The sequence below is a fragment of the Sylvia atricapilla genome, chromosome 21 (genome assembly GCF_009819655.1).
Source record: "Sylvia atricapilla isolate bSylAtr1 chromosome 21, bSylAtr1.pri, whole genome shotgun sequence".
Classification (NCBI taxonomy): Eukaryota; Metazoa; Chordata; class Aves; order Passeriformes; family Sylviidae; genus Sylvia; species Sylvia atricapilla.
Window position 1 is genome coordinate 994,264 of NC_089160.1, and position 21,996 is coordinate 1,016,259.

General features: G+C 56.9%; 1 protein-coding gene across 1 annotated transcript; it reads right to left on the reverse strand.

Moving 5' to 3' along the window:
- Positions 1–479: 479 nt before the first annotated feature.
- On the reverse strand, positions 480–21,381 carry LOC136370468 (Krueppel-like factor 5). Its single transcript, XM_066333902.1, has 5 exons — positions 21,210–21,381; positions 10,547–10,594; positions 6,654–7,572; positions 4,341–4,400; positions 480–742 (listed from the first exon to the last, which is right to left on the reverse strand). Exons 1-5 carry the CDS (start codon positions 21,351–21,353, stop codon positions 564–566), a joined length of 1,350 nt encoding a protein of 449 aa, XP_066189999.1. The 5' UTR covers positions 21,354–21,381; the 3' UTR covers positions 480–563.
- Between the last annotated feature and the right edge of the window lie 615 nt (positions 21,382–21,996).

Sequence of the window (21,996 nt, forward strand, 5' to 3'; positions counted from 1 at the left end):
TCACATCCATGGTCACACCATGGCACTGGAGCCACATCCATGGTCACACCATGGGGGACAGTGTCACATCCATGGTCACACCATGGCACTGGTCCCACATTCATGGTCACACCATGGGACAAGGTGCCACGGCCCTGGTCACACAGTGTCACACCCATGGCTATGCCATGGGACTGTCCAAGAGTCTCCAAGTGAGACCTGTCACAGCCAAGCTGTCACATCCTCCAGGGCCTCACCAAAGAGGCAAAAGCCATCCCAAAAGGCCTCGAGACACGAGGTCGCTCCTGAGTGACAAATAAATAGCAGGACTGCCGGAAGAAAGCCCTTGGGAATCCAAGCTCCGTGGCCCCGGGTGCCACCAGGAGCCAGGTCAGGAGATCAGTCTGCTCGTTTGAAACGAGCTGGGTGGGTTCCAGCCTCTTGTAAAACCAGGCAGAGTCGGGGCCAGGCTGGCAGGGGCTCTCCTGCCGCCTCGGCGCGTGGTCGTTCCTATGTACAGGCTCTTCCCTGGGAGAAGAGAAGTGTTTGAGCTGCTCTCGGACAGGCGGGAAGGGAGGCTGCTCCTAATTCTGGTGCCTCTTCATGTGCAGGGCCAGGTGGTCGGAGCGGGAGAAGCAGCGGCCGCACGCCAGGCACTTGAAGGGTTTGGCCCCCGTGTGCTTGCGGTAGTGCCGGGTGAGCTCATCCGAGCGGGCGAAGCGCCAGTCGCAGCCTTCCCACGTGCACTTGTAGGGCTTCTCACCTGCCCGGGGGACAGCCACAGGTCACGCCTCTGGTGTGCCCAGCCTCCCAAAACCATCCCCTGGCCTCTGAAGATGCCCACCCTCCGTGGCGCTGCCAGGGATACCCACAGCCATGGAGTGGGCTGCAGCACGCAGGTGTTGTCCCTCTTCACTCCCTACCCAGCCTCCCAAAAACACCCCCTGGCCTCTGGGAGACACCCAACATCCCTTGGCACTCCCCAGAGCACGCAGCCCAGAGCCACTGAGGGATGGAGCTGCACCAGCCAGGTCCTGTCCCTCTTTGCCCGCTTCCACTTTGCCTCCTAGTGTTGGATTTTTTGGAGCATTTCTAAGTGCTAATTCATAACTTGTGAATTAGTTTTGTTTTTTGGGTTTTTTTTAATAAAAAGCCAAAAATTCCTAAGGAAGGTGTGAGCGGTGAGAGGCACCAGGAGGAAGACAGGGCTCTAAATCTAAATTTCAATCAGAAAAAAAAAAAATCTATATTTTTTGAAACTGCCATCCAATGTTGGTGGCTTCCCCATCCCTGGAAGTGCTCAAGGCCAGATTGGATGGGGTTTGGAGCAACCTGGTGTACTGGAAGGCAGCCTTAAATGATCAGACGGCCTTTAAAGACCCCTCCCAAAGCCAAACCATTCCAGCATTCCATGACCTAACGCTCCACACCTCCAAGTTCCCCCAGCAGCAGCTCTGTACACAAGGTATTGTGTTTCCCTCGCAGCGTTCAGGTGATGTCATCCCCGTGCCCTCTCCCCCTCCTTTTCAAACACACCCATTCCCAACCGAAATCCATTCAAGCAGGCGCCTTCCCAGCCAGCTGGGAACTGGGCTGGAAAAGCCGCTTCCAGCCGGGCCACGGGGCTGAACCCTGGCTGCAGCCCTGTCCCCACGCAGGGCGTGGTGCTCTCAAATATTAGTGCTGCTCTTAACAGCCTGAACAAGCAGGCAGAGTTCAGGGAATGTGCTGACATTCCCGACCTCAAATATTTACCCTTTCCGGGGCCAATTGACGGGCGCAGCGGGAGCGCACGTCCGCAGCACACGCGTGCACAGGCATGTGTGCCCTGCCCTGCCGTGCTTCCAGGGATTCCTTCCTCCCCAGCCTTCCAGGGAGCCCTTCCTGCCACGGGCTACTCCGTGCGACCAGGGAATCCTGGAATAGCTCAGCTCTTAAAGGCCTTCGTGTTTCACCCTGCCCAGAGCAGGTGCCACCAACTTCCAGGGATTCCTGCATCACCTTCTAGGGATTCCTTCCTCTCCACACATCCCAGGGAGCCCTTCCTCGCACAGGCTGCTCCATGGAACGAGGGAATCCTGGAATGCCTCGGCTTGGAAGGGACATTAAAGCCTATCTTCTCAGACCAGGCTCCACTGGTCTGCATCCCACCTTCCACTGGATCCAAGTCCTGTCAACCTTGGATAACTCCAGGGCTGGGAATGTCACGCCAGGCCAGGGGGGTGACATCAGCCACAGCAAGGTCTCCAGTGCTTAAACACAGAGGATAAAACACAAAACCACGGATCCATGAACCTGGAGGAGGCAGAGCAGCACGAGCTGCTCCTCCAAAAACCCCTGGATGCTGCTCCATGGGAAAGGGACGGGGGGTTTTTATGGCCCAGGTAAACACGGCACTAGCAGAGGATTTATGAGGAGTCGGTGGCGGTTTTATGGGACTTGGGGCATGCCAAGACAAAGGCAGGATTTTCCCAAAGGCAGGATTTGCCCCTTGCAGCCCAGACATTGTCACCTCCAGGTCACCTGGCTGGGTCAAGCCCACTGAAGCCCTTGGCTTTCAAACAATGCCAGGTCGATCTCCGGGACAGAAAGCCAAGGTTTGCCATTGTCCCAGGTTTTCCATTGTCCCAGGAGCTGGCTGCCTCTCCCAGGACAGCACGGCAGGGCGGGCTCAAACAAAGGATCCAAGGTGGCATTCCCGGCCCCGGGGGTTTATGTTTAACCTCACAATGGCACCCAGGAAATGAATGGTGGCTCCAGGAGAGGAAAACACCGGGCCCATGGCAACGGGAAACCACAAGGAAAGAGCTCCAGATCGTGGGGTTCTCAGGCAGGGAATGGGACGTTTTTAACCCTTCAGTGGACGGAGCTGAGGCAGGATTTGGGGTGAGCCCTTGCTCTGGCAGCTCTGGTGATGCCTCAGCAAGGCTAAGGGCCCCCAAAGCAAACTTTAAAACATTAAAAACATTGTTTGCGGAGGTCCTGGTTCTGGATTGGATTCCCTGCTTTTTGCCCACCACCACCAGTTCTCCTGACTCCTCAAGCTCACCGCCTCCCTCACCTCTCCACCCTTCCCTCTAACAGCAGGGGAAGGGAAGGAGGCAAAGCCTCCTTTGGATTTCCCTGCTGATTACTGGGAAACCTGGAAAAACCGCGGAGTTTGGCTGGATTTCAAACCCACCCAAGTTTTCCTGGTATCACACCCTTGTAAGGAGGCGCCCAACTCATGGAACCCGTCCTGGGCACAGAGTTCCCAACAGAAGGGACCAGAGCTATTTCATCTAATTTAATTTAATTTAATTTTAAAGCCCCGATCCCAGACTGTGATAAACCCCTATCAGCACCCAGCTCGGGGACAACATCCTTCCTGTTCCTTTTTTTTTTTTTTCCACCCCTTTCCGTGATGTTTCCCAGCCCCCTCCTCCCCAGCCCCTGCCAAAGAAATACCGCGGCTCACGCACAAAGCGAAATTCTTTGTTTGAAGGGCTGATAAGGGGAGGCAGGAACAGAGCCAAGAGCAAGAACCAATTCCCAGCCGCAGGATGGGGTTTGGTCGTTGTTCATAAAAAGGAGAAGTGAACTCTGGGCCCGGCTTAATTGCTCTCAGTAAAGATCAGCCCTCCTATAAAAGAGATTTATGAGGGCACTGATGGTTCCTGGACTACCTGGGGATCTGATAACATTTCAGGTATAATAAATGCCTTAATGAGGGCGCTGGGGCCTGAATGCGGAGTGTCACGGAGCTGGGATCAGCCCAGGGAGCTGTGCTGGGAGCTGCAACCAGCTGGGGTCTCCATTGGCACTGTGGCACCCTCGGGAATGAGGGCACAGCCCATTCCTGCAGGGATTGGGAACCCTTCCCTGTGTGGGCTCAGAGGGAGTGGGACCCACTGAGACACGGAGGGCTCCTCCCTCTCTTTGGGAGCCACAGGAGGAGGAGGCTGACACAAAAGAGATGCCCTGGTCTCCTCAGAGATCCTAAACATGCAACGCAGGCCTTACACAACCTTCCAGTAGGATCAGCAGGATCAGCCCCAGGTGGGATTTGGGACATCTCAAGGGAAGAGCTCAGAGTGAGGAAAAAAAAAGACCGAAAAATCAAAGAACTAAAGAACAGATCAGGTTGGAAGGGACCTTAAAGCTCATCTTGCACCACGATAAATCCCACTGTCCCAGGTTGCTCCAAACCCCAGTGTCCAGCCTGGCTTTGGGCACTGCCAGGGATCCAGGGGCAGCCACAGCTGTGCCAGGACCTCACTGCCCTCAGAGGGAACAATTCCTGCCCAGTATCCCATCTGTCCTTGCCCTTTTTGGGAGGTTTGGTGCCTGAGGCTGGCAGCGTTTCCTGGAGCTGCTCTTACCTGTGTGAGTCCTCTGATGTGCCTTCAGGTGGGAGCTCTTGGTGTAAACCTTTGAGCAACCTGCAAGGACAGAAAAAAAGCACAATGTCCCTGTGAGAAAGGAGCCTTTGCTCAAGCAAATTCTGATATTTGAGCAGGGGGACAAGGCTGGGACATGCAAATAAACCTGGCTTGGGCTCAGCATTAACTCCAGAGCGTTTGCTCTTAGGCAGACAGACTTGAACACCTTCTCCTGCCACCCACGGGAATTGTGCTGGGAATTAGGGTGGGCAGAGTCAAGCGCAGAGGTTCAAACCCTCCCCTTCCACCACCACTAGGATGCAAAGACTCAGTTCCCCCACGTTTCTGGCCCTGTGCTGCCCTTTGTCTCTCCGGGTTCCAGTCAGAGCTGATATCACTTTGCGAGGGTTTTGTAACAGCCCTGGCCCAGCAGATGGGGTACAAATGTTCCAGGAAGCAGGAAACAGCCAGGGACAGTCACAGCTTGGCTTCCAGGTCCCAGAACAGAGCCAGGAGGAAAGTGTTTTCACAAGATCAGCGTGAACAGGTTTCGTCAAAGACAGGGTTTAACAGAGACACCGTGACTGGGGAGAAGTTCCAACAGCAGGTGTCTCAAGATGAGTTAGTTTTAATTCCTCCGAACTTTCAGCTGGAAAAAGCTTAAAGGAAGCCTCTGCTGCCCTTTCTGGCCCTGCTGCTTTGTGTGTTGATGAGGACATTCAAACATGAATTTGCATTTTTATGACCTACACGTGTATGAGCAACATGGGGACGTTTTTCACCTCAGTGTTCCCACCAGCCCAAAGGAGCCTCTTGCCCAGGATCAGCCCTTGGTCCTGTCCTGCTCAGATGGGGCAGGAGCTGCTTGTCCCCTCCTTGGCAGGAGGGACGAGGGGTGCTGGTCCCATTCAGTTTTGCTTCTGGTGCTCTGAGGCTTTGCCAACCCCTCACGTTTGGGAGAGAGGTCATGGAATCATGGAATGGTTTGCGTTGGAATCATGGAATGGTCAAAATTCTTCCTGTTCCACCCCTGCTTCTGGCTCAGAAAGCCCCTGATTCACAGAGTGCCAGAGAATGGGAAGGTGTAAGCACAGAAAGGTCTCTCTCAACCCGTCCTGCTCTTAGGCAGCTCCTGGCATCGTGGCTGGAGACAGGATCTGGAGCAGACAGAGCCTCTGGGCTGACCTCCAGCCACTCCCATGCCATGGAAAGAGTCCATAAAGTCTCACAGGAGGCAGTTAGGAAGTGACTTTCCTCATTCACACACCCCCATGGGAAAACTGTTTGCTAATCCAAAACAACTGGTCACCACTGGGGATCAGCCCAGGAAGTGGGAGGTGTGTCCTGCCTCCAGGAGTGGCCATTTCCAAGCCCTCAGATGGCTATCACTGGGATCTCTCAGTGGGACTTGCTTCCCTGGTGTGTGCCATGGAATCCCAGACCGGTTTGGGTTGGAGGGAAAGTTCAACCCATTCCAGCCCCTGCCATGAGCAGGGACACCTCCCACTGCCCCAGGTGCTCCAAGCCCTGTCCAATCTGCCCTTGGGCACTGCCAGGGATCCAGGGGCAGCCACTGCTCCTCTGGGATGACCCCCATCTTGAAGGTTTGGAGCAAACTGGGACAGTGGGAGGTGTCCCTGCCCACGGCAGGAGGTGGGGTGACATGGCCTTTAAACATCCTTTCCAACCCAAACCATTCCACGGCTGCCCCGGCACAGCTCCTGCTGCAGCACACGGAGCCATGGAAGGACGGCACAGGGAGACTCAGCTCACTGCCTCCTTGGAAAATCAGAACTCTCAGAGAGAGTCCAGCAGTGCTCTTGGTGGGAATTTATTGCTGGCTTTCCACCCACTGTGAGAGAGAGGGGAAGGAAGGGTCAGTGGGAATGGCAGGGTGGCTCCATGTCCGGAATTGGGAAAGACCAGAGCAAAGCGAGCAGATTCCCAGGAGCAGATTCCCAAGGGCAGATCCCCAGGAACAGGTTCCCAGGAGCAGATCCCCAGGAGCAGATTCCCAGAGACAGATCCCCAGGAGCAGATTCTGAGGAGCAGATTCCCAGGGGGCAGATTCCCAGGAGCATCCCTGGTTTTGTAGAAGCTCTCTACATTACTGAGTCTCTTTTGCCAGAGTGTAAAGGCAAAGGGAACGGGACAAAAGAGGAACCACACTGCGCTGCTGGGGCCGACCTCTTCTACTCCCTCCCACTTCCCGGGGCTCCATGCACAGCTCCATCCCAAAGGGATCTCAGCCAATCCTCCCTGGAGGCTGCCCCCATCCTCGGGGTGCCCAGAGACCCGCAGTGATGAGCACACCTGGGTAGTCACAGTGGTGGATCCTCCTCTTCTCCAGCTCGGGGTTGTTGCGCCGGTTGTACTTGGGGGGCTGCATCACCACGTGCCCCTGGGAGAGGCCCCCGACGCCGTTGGGGACTGGGGGGATCTGGGACGACTGGACCAGCTTCAGTCCAAAGGTGGCTTCGTAGGACGGCGGGGGAGAGATGGTGTTGATGAGCTCGGGCTGGTTCTCGGGGCTGCCAGGCTGCGAGTTGGGGGGCGAGGGGGGCAGAGTGACCCCCGGGGCGGGGTAGAACTGCCCAGGGATGTTCCCGAAGCTTCCCTGTCCCTGGGCCACGTGTGGATACTGCTTGAGGGGCCCCGCTGGCTGCACGGGCCTGTGCGCCACGCTGGCCATGGAGCCCGTGGCCATGGTGACCCCGCCGAGGCAGCTGATGGCCGTGGTGCTGGAGGACGAGGAGGAGGAGGAGGAGGAGGCCAGGCCGGGGATGTCAGCGCCAGCAGAGCCCAGGGGCAGCTGGAAGAGCTGGGACTGCTGCGGGTGGGCAGAGAGCGGGATCTCCGCCGGCATCTCCTGCTTGACGAAGATGTTGTTGACCGCCACCGACTGGGGCATGCTGAACACGCTGGTGAAGTCGGGCAGGGTCTGCGTGGGGCCCGAGGAGGACGAGCAGGGCTGGGAGAAACCCGTGCCGGGCTCGGTTTTGATCTGCGGGAAGGGAGCCACGGGCTTGGGGGGCCGGTAGAAACCCGTGCGCAGGTGGGTGGTGTCGGGCAGGATGACATTGATGTTCACGCTGTAGGGAGTGGAGCTGGGTTTCTCCGTGGAGAAGAACTCGTCCACCACCGAGGCGCTCTCCCGGCGGTATTTCTTGTCCGGCAGCAGCGGCACCGGCGGCGCCTCGCTGGACAGGTACTTGTCCATCTCCGAGCGCCCCTGCGGCACAAACACGGACACGGGAGCTGGGAAAGGTGACCTCGGCACCCGACCCGGGGCACACCAAAGGTGTGGAGGGGATCTGGGCGAGCAGGAAATGGAGGGAGCAGCAGGAACAGCCCGCGAACCTGAGCTGAGGTGATTTAGCTCCGGGTGTGACTCAGCCGGACTCCTCAGGGCTGAATCAGCATCCTCTGCCCTACTTCCCCCCTCCCTATCTCCCTGATAACGCTGGGCAGCAGGGATAGGATGCAGGGAGGACAGAAATGAAAGCTCATAAAGGGGAGCAAGCTTTGGGGGCAAAGCTTTGGCCACACAAATAGCAGGATCGAGCACAGGGATGAGCCCAGGATCACACCTCAGGCACCATGGATCTGCAGCCCACCTTGGACATGCTGGCTCTGGTCTGCTTTAAACTCAGCAGCCTGAGGAGTGTTTTGTTCTGGGAAAGTCTCTCTAATGAACTCAGGAATTCTAGGACAATATCTTTAATTGTTTTGGAATAATTGGGGCCTATAAATCTAAGCGATGTTGCCACAAATTCCGTGTGTTCTGAGCCTAAAATGGGAACAGCTCCTGCCTATCTGCCTCACCCGGGCAGTGACTCAGCCCTGAGCTAACCTTTGGGTTAGTTCTGGTTTTATAGAGCTGTTTTTACAAGCCTGGCTCCTCCAAGCTCCATGAACCTCTGGCTCTGGTTCCTTCCCCTCCTGGTTCCTGCCTGCTGGATCCCACTGGATCCAGGCCCAACTATCCAGCGCCCTGATGGAGGAAATTCATCTTCTGGTCCTGGATGACTCAGGTTCTTGCTCCTTGTTGTTGCAGATCCTAGCACTAAAGCTCTTGTGCAGAGCTCCAGCCCTTAATTACGTGGTTCTCCAAGTGTCAGAGCCCTCATTCCTATGGAGAGCAGCTGGAAAACCACCAGGTTTCCCTGGCAGAGCCTGGAGGGCACTCCAGGAGCAGGAGCTGAGCTCAGCCCACGCCCTGAGCCAGGTTTCCAGCCCTGAACTGTGTCACCACAGTGCCATGGGCCAAAGTCAGCCCTGCTGCCACCTCAGGGCTCTTAACAAAGCTGGGCAGGAGCCAAGAGATTTCCTTTCCTTCCAGGGAAAGGAGCACGGAGCTGGTTCAAAGAGCCTTTGCACCTCTGGGAGCAACACGTGGCTGAGCTGGCTGTCACCCGGGCGTGGGGACAGCCACAAATCCACCCTCTGCCACTGGGGAAGGAGCCCAGGGAGACGAGGCTGGTGCTGGGACTGGTGTGTGCAGACAGCGTGCTGGGAATCCTACAGAACCAGGGAATTGTGGAAAAGACCTCGAAGGGCATCGAGTCCAACCATGACTTGTCTGTCCTCCTTAAACGTGGAGGTGCTGGAAGTTCCTGTCCTGGGTAAAGGGAGCTCAAACAGCCCCTCTGGAGAAGGAACCAGAGCTCAGGCAGAGCTTGTGGAGTCATGGAATATCCCGAGTTGGAAAGGATCACCCAGTCCAGCCCCTGGCCCTGCACTGACACCCCAACAATCCCACCCTGAGTGACCAAAGGCTCCTGCAGCTCTGGCAGCCTCAGGGACCATTCCCTGGGCAGCCTGGGCAGTGCCAGCACCCTCTGGATGAGGAATTTTTCCTGAAATCCACCCTAACCCTGCCCTGGCCCAGCTCCAGCCATTCCCTGGGTCCTGTCCCTGGTTCCTGCCCTCCCTCCTCACCCCAAGGCATCAGCAGAGGCAGGGAAGGGGCTCAGAGAGCTGCACCTCCATTCCAGCCTCACGCAGAGCTCCAACCCCGGCTCCCTCCCTGCTCCTGCCCTGCCCAGAGCGGGTTCCCTCCCTCGGGAGAAGCAGGGCAAAGCCTTGGAGCCCAGCCCTGGGCACTCCTGGCACCCGGGCTGGCACAGGCCAGGTTCCCTCGGGAATCAGCTCGCCCCGGGCAGCTCGGGATGCCGCACATTCCTGAGCAGTGAACGGCCCCACTTGGCAGCAGCAGGGGCAGGGCAAGGTGCTGGGTGCCTTTTCCTTCCACACTTCCCTTATCTCTGGCATTTCGCTTTTTCACCTCCAGTTCCCAAGGGAAGCTCCTGCTGCCGCAGGGGCCAAGGAACATAAATGGGGAAGGGTGTGGAGCTCAGAGGATTCCACCCTAAAGGATTCCATGGAGGGTCCTTGTCTGGTGTCACCCAAGGTCCCTTCCTCCAGAACCACCCCTCCCTGCAGAGCACAGTCTTTTGGGAATGGGAAGTCCTGGTCTTCCCATTAAAACCCCACAGTAATTCCCCTTCAGGCTCCTGGAGGAAGGGGTGGTAAAGGACACCAGTGGCTGTCACCAGACAGAAGGACACCAGCCCTGCCCCACTGCTCTGTGTGTGTGTGTGTGTGTGCAGAACCTGGACAACAGCAATCCCACCCCATGGAATGCTCCACTGCGCCACAGCTCTGCAGGGATCCCAAACACCAGCGTCCTTCCCACAGAAAGAAATGGGAGCGTTTTGCCTGTGGCCCAGAAATGCCTGGAGAGCACTGTCTGGCCTGGTGCTGGCACCTCTGACCCCGGAGCACTTCCCAAGCAATGCCCAAATTCAGCGGCTGAGGGAGATGGGAAAGGGAATGGAGCCCCAGGAGGGGCTGAGGGAGCTGGGGAAGGGAATGGAGCCCCAGGAGGGGCTGAGGGAGCTGGGGAAGGGAATGGAGCCCCAGGAGGGGCTGAGGGAGCTGGGGAAGGGAATGGAGCCCCAGGAGGGGCTGAGGGAGCTGGGGAAGGGGCTCAGCCTGGAGAAAAAAGCTCAGGAGGGACCTTGTGGCACAGGGGACTGGCAGAGACGTGTCCCAGCTGGAAGCAGGGATGGAAGGAGGGAGTGGATGGGAGTGGGAATGGGGAGGGGAGGAAAGTCCCAGCTCAGTCTCTTGGGGAATTCTGTGTTTCCTCTCCCCAAGAGGAGCAGGAGGACGCAGGGGAAGGAACGAGGGGAGCCACTCACCTCCAGGATGAGCGGCGGCATCCTCTGGTCCATCCTCATGGGGTGCAGCTGTGGGAGGCAGGGCTGGGTTACTGGGCTGTCCTCCCCACCTTGGGCACCCCAAAGATCCCCCCAAATTCCCCTGCCCAAGGAGGGACCCCCCCAGAGCCTCCCCCAGGTGTCCCCCCTGCCATGGTGTCTCCTCCCACCCCATGGCATGGAAGCAGCTGATGGTTGCCCACCATGGGCTGATGGTTGCCCACCATGGGTTGATGGTTGCCCACCGTGGGCTGATGGTTGCCCACCATGGGCTGATGGTTGCCCACCATGGGCTAATGGTGGCCCATCATGGGTTGATGGTGGCCCATCATGGGTTGATGGTGGCCCACCATGGGCTGATGGTGGCCCACTATGGGCTGATGATTGCCCACCATGGGTTGATGGTGGCCCACCGTGGGCTGATGGTGACCCACCATGGGTTGATGGTTGCCCACCGTGGGTTGATGGTTGCCCACCATGGTTGGAGCCTGTCCAAGGAGGAAGGAGTGAAGCTCTTTGGAAAGAAGAGGCGAATGGGAAGTGCAGAGCTCTCCCGAGGAGACCGAGGCGCAGCACCTTAAATCCCTTTATCACCCCCACACGGATGGCAGTGAGCTCACAGATGTCCTGCACCTCTCCCAGATTCCCTGGGGTCTTCCCAGACCCCTTGGACCCAGATCCTTTCTCCAGGTTCAGTGTTCCAAAGAGGCCACAGTTCTCCAGCACCAAGAAGAAGGGAAGAGATCTGGGATTCCTCCAAATCCCAAACCAGTATTTACCAGCCTCCTGTGGGCTCACCCTCATTCCACATCCTTCTCACTTCCAGGGGAATGTCAGATCCCAAAGCTGGAGGCCCCACCACCCTGCCAGGGAACAATTCCTGCCCCAGATGCCACCTAAAGCCACTCTCTTTGATTTGCAGCCATCTTTACACGCCCAGGAAGAGAAAGCCAACAAGAAACTCCTCTCACACAGCCAAAGCACTGAATTCTGGAGGGATTTTCCCCCCAAAGTCACCCAAGTTTGACCCTGGAGAAGCATCTCCTCAACTTGGCAGAGGAAGAAAACCAAAATTAAAACGAGGAGAAGGCACAAACCAGCACCTTTTCTACTCCAGTGAGGCCACTGGACACCAGTTTGTGTGGCTGGACCAGCAGTGTCACACCCAGCACACCCAAACCTGGTGGCCAAAATTCCCTGGAGGACGGGATAACCTCAGGACCAGCCCCTGGGAGAGCTGGAGGATGCGAAGCTCCCAGCCCCAGTAAAACCAGCGGCTCGATGAAGAGAGCAATGCCATCCCACCCCTCCAGAGTGGAATTTCCAGGATTTTCCAGCGGTTCACAGGGGTGGACATGAGCCTCTGCACTCCTGCCAGCTCCCATCAATCCTGCAGGAGCCTGGGGTTTATCCCTGGATCAGATGTCCCAGGCTGAGGGAACTGTTATCAGCGCAGAGATCGATTCAAGCAGAGTCCAACACAAACACTTCTTGGCAGGCCCCAGATAAACCCGGATTAACCACGAGCACCGAGAGCTGGGCTGGGGCTGCCTGGAGGGGCTGGGACGTGGCTGTCCCCTGATCAAACACCTCCTAATCTGCAGGTGATAAATGACAAACGGCCCGAGGAACATCAGGTGTTGTCACCACCCGGGGACTGGGAGGGAAATCGGTGTTTTGTGAACAGGCAACAGCTCTGGAGGTGGCACAGGGAGGGGCTGGGGGGTATTTCACCAGCCCTGTGCTCACTCCTGCCTGGCCAGAGCTCCCATTCCCTCTCCCAGAGCGGAGATTCCCTCTCAGCTGGATCCCACACCCAGCGTGGTGCTGCCGCTGCTGCCAAGAGCTTCGGGGACAGGGGCAAGAAAAATGTCACCTGTGCCCACGCCAGGCGGTCAAGAGCATCCAGCCCTGGGGCCCAGCATTAGAGGGATGTGGAACTGCTGGAATAAATCCAGAGGAGGCCAAGGAGCTGCTCCAAGGCTGGAGCCGGGCTGGAGAGCTGGGAGTGCTCATCTGGAGAGGAGATGGATCCAGGGAGAGCTCCGAGCCCCTGGCAGGGCCTGAAGGGGCTCCAGGGGAGCTGGAGAGGGACTGGGGACAAGGGATGGAGAGACAGGACACAGGGAATGGCAGAGGGCAGAGATGGGTGGGATGTTGGGCAGGAATTCCTGGCTGTGAGGGTGGGCAGGGACTGGGCTGGAATTCCCAGAGCAGCTGTGGCTGCCCCTGGATCCCTGGCAGTGCCCAAGGCCAGGTTGGGATGGGGTTTGGAGCAGCCTGGGGCAGTGGGATCTGTTGGGGTTGGGTGGTCTCTAATGTTCCCCCAGCACAAACCAGCCCATGCCTCGGTGATCCTGTGCCGAGGGGGTTCAGGGAACCAGGGAACAGCACAAAAAGGGGAAGAGGAGCCTGTCCCGGCCGTGAGGGAGCACAGGTGTGGCACAACGGTCGTGCCACTGCCCAACCCGGGCTCTTTCTCCTCCGTGCACCTGCACGAAACTCCAGCCTCCAAGGGAATCAGCAAACAATGGGCAGGATAATCATCAATCAAGCCCCTTGGCACGGCCCCGGCAGTGCCCCTTCGCAGGCTCACTTTATAAATAGCCTGTATTTATATCCAGATTTGGTTCAATATCAGCATTTATTGTCTCCTGGTTAAATATTGACCCGGGTAAATATTTGTCCCTCTGATCATTTGGGTTTGATACCGACCTGGATCGACGTTATTTTCTGTTTGTTCCTCAAGTCTCCTGGAACTCTCTGTAAAACGGGATTAGCAAAGAAAGCCCCGGGACTCTTCCTTTCAAGTGCCCAACGTGTTTGGCTGCTGTAAACAGCAGAGCCGTGTCCCAGAGAGGAGCCCAGCTCCCGTGGGAATGTGCTGAGCCCAGGAATGGGCTCCCCTGCCTGCCCCACAGAGCAGCTCCAGGGTGAGGGGCTGCCCTCAAAACCTCCATCTGGGTTGGAAAACACCTCTAAGGTGATCAAGTCCAAGGTTTACGTCATCCACTCCAGACATTTCCCCTTTTTCTGCCTCAGTTCCCTGCCAGGGAAAGGATGTGAGACCCTCCTGCCCAAACCTGGGGGCTCGAGGTGCTGCTCCCAAACCATTGATGGAATTCCCTTCATTCCCCAGGTTTGTGCCCGTGGATGGCCCAGGAGATGGGGAGGGTTATCCACTGCTCTTTCCTGCCCTTGTGTGGAACTCCCTGAGCAGCTCATGACTTCCCAGGAGGCAGGGAATCTCCATCCAGACAGCCCCACTCCCAGACTGGCTGGCTGTGTTTGCAATTCCTTCCCTGCAGCAGCTGATAAAGGCTCCCTCCAAGGCAATCCAGCTCAGGTATTTATCACCGGGATCATGCCACAATCCCAAAGGCCGAGGGAGCCAGGGAAAACACCCTCGTGCAACTCCAAGGTCAAGGGGCTGCAAGAGGAGCAGCTGGGAACAGCCAGGCTCCAGCAGCAAGCAGAAACCTTTCCAAAAATAAAGCCATAAATGGATTGAAAAGGAACAAAAAAACCCTGGAGACAGAGATTTTCCATCAAAGTTCCTGGAGGTCGATCTGGGCTGATTCCTGGTGTGAGCTGCTACAGCCCCTTGGATTTTTTTTTTGGGAAAAATGAAATTATTTAATGTCATCTCAGCTCCTGGAAAACGAAGAGGTTTGGAGCTGCTCCAGCCTCAGCCAAAACGTGGCAGACCTCAAGGAGCCCTGGGTTACACGGGCACAAATCAGTGCTGGATTTGGAATCAGCCAGGAGCAGGGAGCCCCTGCAGCTCCACTGCTCCTTCTGGACTCAGCTCCATCCCAGAACTGCCTCTTGGATGTCACAATTGGACCAATTCACCCATCCGTTCGTGGCCCCAGGACACTGGGGTTGTCCCTGAGCCTCCCAGTTCCCCCAGTTACACCTCCCTGCCCTGAACGTGCTGTGGGAGAGGCTTTGGAGCCCCGGGGATCCTCCCCAGCCGCTGGGATCCACTGTGGCAGCTCACACTGCTCTCCGAGGCACATTCCCAGGGGCTGACAGTGGCATGAGTCACTGGCTGCTTGCTGGGGCTTGTGGAGCCCTCCTGGCACCCAGAGCCCACGGATCCTGTTCTTCCCGGGAAAACCAGCGGGACAGAGCCCGGGAAAGGTCGGGTTCCACGTGCAGACAGCAAATCCCCCCATCCCTGCCATCCCCCATCCCTGCTGCCCCAGCTGCTGGGGAAACAAAACCAACCCGGAGGAAAGTTGGGCTGGGCCAAGTCTCCTTCCAAAGCTGGACATCCCCAGGCCAGGAAGGTGCTGCCAAAACAGGGACAGAGGGGGACACTGGAGCAGGTCCCCTCCTGCCCTGAGTCCTGTGCTGAGTGTTTCATGGAATTGTGGAATGGGAGGGACCTCAACAATCGCCTCATTCCACCTCCTGCCATGAGCAGGGGTCTCTGTGCTCCTGCTGGGGTCCTGGGAGCACAAATCTGGAATTTCCTCCAGATCCAGGGCCTTCCCCCCAAACCCTCCCTCGGCACGTTTTCCCTGTGTTTAAAGGGATCCCCAGTTAATTAGGGGAGGCTGATTACGGCCCAGGCCAGTCACAGCTCCCAGGAAAAGCTCCAGCAGGAGCATTTGGCATTGCCAGCCTTGAGAAACACGAGGGCTGGGACACTCCTGGGATCCCCAAAGGGATGGCAAACCCCAAATCGATGGATTTGATTTCCTCCCATGCCACAGAACCACAAAAGCCCCAAATATTGGAAGGTGGCCAGAACGAAACACTCAGAAATGGTTTTGGATGAGCAGCTGGGGAGATGCTCTGATTTTTCCCCAACAAATTTGGGGGTTTTCCGCAGTTTAGAGAGAATTAAACCTGCTGTTTGTGAGGGATTTTAATATAGCCAGCCATTCCTGGGTTCAGCTCTCTGAAATATCCCTGAGGAGCAGAAAAACGATGATTTTATGGAGACAACACTAAAATATTTGGGGCAAATAAATACTAAAAAAAAAAAAAAAAAAAACCACACACACACACACACACCCACAAAAAAAAAAAAAAAAAAAAAAAAAAAAAAAAAAAAAAAAAAAGAACACCCAAACAACAACAACAACAAAAAAAAACCCCACCAAAAATACACTAAAAAAACCCAAACCCCCCCCCCCCCCCCAAAAAAAAAAACAAACAAAAAAAACAAACCAAAAAAACCCCATAGCTGGATGGGCTGGAGAGCATCCACATCCTCTGGCCTCTCCAGGATGGGGTTGAATCCATGAGATAAATTACCTCAGGTGTGAGGATAGAAAATATCCCGGGTTTTGGGATAAACCTGTGTTTTAGAGCAGCTGCAATGGGATTAATTCTTTTCCATTCCCTCCTCCTGACTGCACTGAAACTGCTCCCAAGAGCGAGGTCCTGAATGGATTTCAATCCCGCAGCTCCTGCTCTGCCGGGAACTCGAAGGGCCCTTCCCACCACGCCGAGAAAACAACAATTTTCCAAGAATTCTCGCCGCATTTCTGAACTCAAAGAAAGATTGTTTGAGTTTCAAGCCGAGCTTGAAGCAGGGGCTGAAGCTCTTTGATGTGGCGAACAGCCCACGGGGTTGGGTGGTTTTTTTGTTTGATTGTTCTTTTGTTTTGGGGTTTTTGGGGGGGATTTTGGGGGGGGTTGTTGTTTTTTTTTTTTTTTGGTGGGGTTTTTTGGTGGGTTTTCTTTTTTTTTTCTTTTTTTTTTTTTTTCTTTTTTTTTTGTTGGTTTTGGGGTTTTTTGGTTGGTTTTTTTGGGGGGTTTGAGTGAGGTTTTTTGGGGAGAGATTTTTGGGGGGGTTTTGGGGGGTTTTTTGGGGGGGGTTGAGTGGGGGTTTATTTGTTGGGTGTTTTTTGTTGTTTTTGGGGGGGTTGTTGGGTTTTTTGGGGGTTTTTTGGTAGGGTTTTTTTGGGGGGGGTTTTTTTTTTTTTTTTTTTTTTTTTTTTTTTTTTTTTTTTTTTTTTTTTTTTTTTTGTGAGGGTTTTTCATGCTAGCTCAAATCCTGAGAACATCTGAATCGCAAACAGGAATTCTCCAATCCCAGAGCCCTGGCGGGGACCCCGGGAACTCACCGGCGGAGCACGAGGGAAAGCAAACACTGCAATCGAGCTCCACAAGACGCTGGTGAGCGCGATTATTTGCAGTGGATGGGTTGGATAAAAGAACTCAGTGGAGCAGGGAAGGAGGAACAAAAACAGCGCCGGGAGGTGACCGAACAGGTTTGAGAAGGGGAGGAAATTCATTCCCCAAAAGCCGGGGCTCATTTCCCACCCAGGAGAGCGATGGAAGGTGATCCGCTGCCTTCCCTCCTTTTCCAGCTTTCCAAAAAATGGAAAATAAATCACCCAGCCTGCCACCGAGCCGGCGCTTTTCCAGCTAATCCTGCTGGAAGGAGGACGAGCAGGGCGCACTCGGGATCCTTGTCCCCTTCCCTGGCCGGATTTCTGCGGGCAGAACAATCAGCCTTTGTCCCACCGCCACAAAAAGCGCGGCTCAAAGTTCGGCCGAGCGATTCCGTGGGGCTCTTCCATCCTCCTCCTCCTTTTCTATCCTCCTTCTCCTTTTCCATCCTCCTTCCATCCTCCTGCTCCTCCTTTTCCATCCTCCTCCTTTCATCCTCCTCTTCCTCCTCCTTTTCTAGCCTCCTCCTCCTTTTCCAGCCTCCTTCCATCCTCCTGCTCCTCCTTTTCCATCCTCCTCCTCCTTCCATCCTCCTCCTCTTCCTCCTCCTCCTCCTTTTCCATCCTGCACCCAACCCGAGGAACTCGGCAGGGTTCTGGGCATCCAGAAAAATAAAATAAAATAACGAATATTTTTGGGTGAAGCCCCCAAATCCGCCAGGTTTGGGCTCACTGGTTTTATCCAGAGCTCCCTGGAGCTGCTCTGCCACGGCACCAGCCCCGGGCACACGGAGGTGGGGACTCTCCTGAGGGGCTTCCTTGCAAAATGAGAGGGATAAATGGATCCTTTCTGGGATCTGTCCCAATCCCCTGTGGCCCTGCAGACACCTGCCTGCAGGCACAAAGCCCATCAGACTTGCTGGTCCCAAAAACATCGGGATCAGCTGATCCCAGAGCAAACAGACCCCTCGTGTCAGGCTCCACCAGCTCCCAAACCCACCCTGGGGCCGGAGGAGTCGGGTGTCTGATCCCTCCTTGTCAGGAGTTACCTTCCCATCTTTCCCACCTCATTCCTGCACACCCAAAGGCTGCCAGCACCTTTGGAAATGCATTTTGCTCACTTCCATTGAAATTCCTGAACCCTTCTCCAAAGCCAGCAGGATCCCCAAGGGAGGGGATTGTCCCCAGGCATCTCCTTCCAGGCCCAGAGCAAAATTCCAAAGTGGCCATCTCCCTCCATTCCCTGCAGAACACCAAATTTATTCCCTTCCTGCAGCTCCTGAGAGCCCAAGGAAATGAACCATCCCCTGGGAGCTGTGCTGGGCACTCCAACACCTCCCCTGAAAAATAAAGCAGCTTTATTTATGGAAGGCAAGACTCTCCTGGCCCTGAGGATCCATCACCCTGGTTCCAGCAGGAGCAGGAAAACCCATCCCTGCTCCAGGGGCAGCCACAGTCATGACAAGGACGTGGCAAAGGAGCTGCAGGATGTGACCCAGGGACAGGGCAGGATTGAAACAGCTCCTGAGAGCTGGAGCACTCCTAAAAACGCTGGAGCCAGCTCCTCCCGTGATCCAGAAGCAAAATCCCTGCCAAGATAAAGTCGGAGGAGCGCCACAGCTCTTCCCCCCTGTCCCACAGCTCTTCCCCCCATCCCACAGCTCTTCCCCCCGTCCCACAGCTCTTCCCCCCGTCCCACAGCTCTTCCCCCCGTCCCACAGCTCTTCCCCCCGTCCCACAGCTCTTCCCCCTGTCCCACAGCTCTTCCCCCTGTCCCACAGCTCTTCCTCTCTGCTGGAGGGGTCTGGGCAGTGCCATTCCCGGCACTGAGGAGCTGCAGTGCCAGGAAAAGCTCTGGGAACACTTTCCTGATCCCAGCTGATGTGTGCAAGCACCTCCCAGTTGCTGGAGATGTTTTATCCCTCCCGGGCCCTCCCCAGCCCAGAGGGAGCCAAGGGCAGGGTGAGGAAGCGCTTGTGGGGCAGGAATTGGGATCAGGGGACACAAAAGGAGCCCTTTGCTGCCGTTCCTCAGCCTGCAGCCAAGGAAAATCCCTTTCCACACTCATCAGGATCTTCCTGGTTTCCCAGCCTCAGCCCCACCACAACTGGCCCAGGGCCTGGCATAGGCAGGAAGGGGTTAAACCAGGCTGTGGATTGTCCTTCTGTCTCTTCCCTGCAGCTCCTGCCCTCTCCAACACCACAATTCCCAGCCAGAATTCCCACCAGAATTCCCAGGAGACAGGGATTGCCTTCCCAAAGTCCCCGCAGGAGGAGCCAATTCCTGCCCTGTCCTTCCAAGGTGACCCCGGGGTGTCACTCCAGCCCCGGGTGACCCCAGGATGTCACTCCAGCCCCGGGTGACCCCGGGGTGTCACTCCAGCCCCAGGTGACCCCGGGGTGTCACTCCAGCCCCGGGTGACCCCGGGGTGTCACTCCAGCCCCGGGTGACCCCGGGAATGCTGTGGCAGCCAGGTGGGAGCAAGGATAAAAGCCTCAGACCCCTCACTCATCCCGGGGAGCCAACAGCCATCCAAAGGGATCAGCTCCTCCTCGCCTGAAGTGTTCTCTGGATGTGCCTTACTTTATTACTATTATTATTATTATTATTATTATTATTATTATTATTACTATTCCCTCCAGCATCAGCCGCTGGAGATTTAAAGAGGAAAATGCTTTTTCTGGCTGATCTGACTCCAATCAGGAAGGAAAAGTCTTTTCCTCTCACCAGCCCTTTTCCCTCCTCTTTTCTCAGGCTGGGTTTTTTTTGCTTTTTTGGTTTTTTTGGTGGGGTTTTTTGGGGTAGAAAAGCCAAGGAAAGGCAAAAACTGATTGGAAACCTCACAAAAGATCTGTTTCCACCCGAGTCAGATCCAATAAAATTTTTAACAGCAAACAGCTCCCACGTGAAAAGCAATTTTAGGAGGATCTATATGGCAATGGGCCTTTGAAAGCACAGGGATAATTTGCTCCTGCCTCTTCCCGAGCTCGGGCAGCCAGAGCGGAGGGGATCGCCCCGAGCTGGAGCCTGACAGGTCACAGCCTTGGCACCAGCCTTGTCAAAGTGATAAAAACCCTCTGGAGCAAAGGTTTCCAGGCCCTGCAGCCTTCCCGTGCTTCCAGCCTCCAGCCACGGCTCCCACAGCCTCTGGAATCCGCCAGGAGAAAGGAGCCAGGGCATGGAAAACTCCTCCCTGGGGGCGGTGGGGTCCAGCCCAGGGCTCTCGGGGTGTCCCCTGGGTGGGTTTGGGGATCCTGGGGATCCTCTCAGCTCCCCACTGCCCAGAGAGGGGACACACGAGGGTCAATGGCACAGGGGTGACACCTCCAAGGCCACCCCTCGGCTGCCACCACCCCAGAGCAAAGTGGGACCAAACTGGGAGGAGAAATTCACCTGTCCCTTGGGGGCACAGCCAGGGTGGGCTGGGGATGAAGGTGTCCCCACGCTGGGGTGTCCCCGTGAGGGGGACAGGAGGTGGCTCGGGGCCAGCCATGGCCACACCACCTCATCCCAGCTGGGTGGAGGAAGGGAAGGAGCCAAGCTCACCGTCCCCCAGCCCGTTCTGGGGAGTCTGGAGGCAGCTGACAGCTTTTCCCCCCAGGACAGAGCCCGGAGACAATCCCCAGCTTTCCAAGAGCCATCCCCGGCCGTGATCCGGGTGATCCCCAAACCCCACACGGAGGAGCAGGAACACCACAGGGGAGGCAGAAACCGCCCCACAGCCACCAGCACTGCCCCTGGGGCTCCAGGAAATCCAGCCTGGCCTTCGCTTCCCTGCCAGGGACAGAGCCCCAAAATGGCCCTGGGGACATGGCACCATGGGGGACAAGGGAAGGGGCAGACGAGCTGGGATCCCTCCTGGATTTCTGGAGGAGCAGCAGCTCCTGGGGGTCCCTGAGCGTCCCCAGGCCTGGAGCGTTCTCACCCGCCTTAAAATGGCGCTGGGGCCGTGGGGCTGGGGTTAATCATTACCCGGGCACCCCACGGAACAGGGCAAGGGGAAAGCTGGGCTCCGCTGTGGGGCTGGGCTCCTCACCCTCCTTCCCCTGCAGGAAGGGCGGCCGGAGGTTCTGCTGGTGGGACACGGAACGTCCCAAAGCCTCGCTGGAGAGGTTCTGCTGCCAGGGAACCTCCAGGAGCATTCCTTCCCCAGCGTGGCGGTGCAAAAACACAGAGAGTGAAAGAAGAAAATGGAAAAGGAGGTCCGGTTTCCCGTGTGGCAGGCGCAGCCATCCGAATCCCAAACCCTTCCCGGTGGTGGAGCCCCTGGGCTGGGAGCAAAGCCCGCGCTGAGGACGGCGAGGTTTGAAGGCAAAAATAAAACCCAAAAAAACCCCAAATTCCCAAACGAAACCCAACACGCCCCGGAGAGAAGCCAGCCGAGGGGGAAGTGGGAGCCCACAAAGGCACGGAGGTGTCGCAGCACCAACGCCGGGGAGAAAAAACAAAGCAGAACTGAGCTCAAAGCCCGAGGTTTTCGGGAGGCTCCGCACACCTGAGCGGGCCCTTACCTGCGCCAGGTCGGGAGGGTTCTCCAGGGGCCGCGAGGGGCCTTTGATGTCCTCGAAGACCGGGTGGTCCTCGTGGGGGTCCCCGGACATGCTGACGGGTTTGAGCGGTGCCAACACCGCGGCGTCCACCAGCCCGCCGCTCATCCCCCCGCGCGGGGACGGGCCTGGCCCGGGAAACCGGGAAAAAAGGGGAAAAAAGGGGAGGGAAACAAGGAAAGGAAGGGCAAAAAAAAAAATAAAAAAAATCCCCTGAGGCGAGCCGGAGCGAGGTGCGCTGGTGGGAGGCCGGTGCGGCTTTACCTGGCCGAGGGAAGGTTTACCTGGCCGGGGAGGGGAAAACGCCCGAAGCTGGAAGCGGCGCAGGGTGTGGAGCCAATCAGGCTCCCGGTGCCGGCCCCGCCGGGCCAGCCGAGCATAAAAGCGATCCCGGGAGCCCCGGCAGGCCGCCCGCGGAGCTGCGGCACCCCGCTTCAGCCCCAAAGCCAGGCCGGAGCTCCGTGGCCAGGTGTGCTCCCACACCTCGGGATTCCAGCCCAGCCCCGCGGACAGGAGATCTACCACCAGCCCTGAGCCCACGGTGGGTCTGGGAAGCTCCGGCACCCCAGGGTTTGATCCCCAATCCCAGGCTCTGTCACCAGCCCTGATCCCGCACGGAGCTCAGGAAGCTCCCAGGGTTTGACCCCAATCCCAAACTCAAGCTCCATCACCAGCCATGCTCCAGCAGAGTGCTCAGGAGACCCCAGCAGGGCAGATTTAACCCCAATCCCAACCCTGAGCAGGTGGCCAG

Excerpts from the sequence above, each read along its gene's own strand:
- LOC136370468 (XM_066333902.1), bottom strand. The coding sequence starts at position 21,353 with ATGAGCGGCGGGCTGGTGGACGCCGCGGTGTTGGCACCGCTCAAACCC. Across the intron at positions 10,595-21,209 it reads ACCCTCCCGACCTGGCGCAG|CTGCACCCCATGAGGATGGA; the intron begins GTAAGGGCCCGC and ends TGCCTCCCACAG. Across the intron at positions 743-4,340 it reads ACATCAGAGGACTCACACAG|GTGAGAAGCCCTACAAGTGC; the intron begins GTAAGAGCAGCT and ends TCCCCCGGGCAG.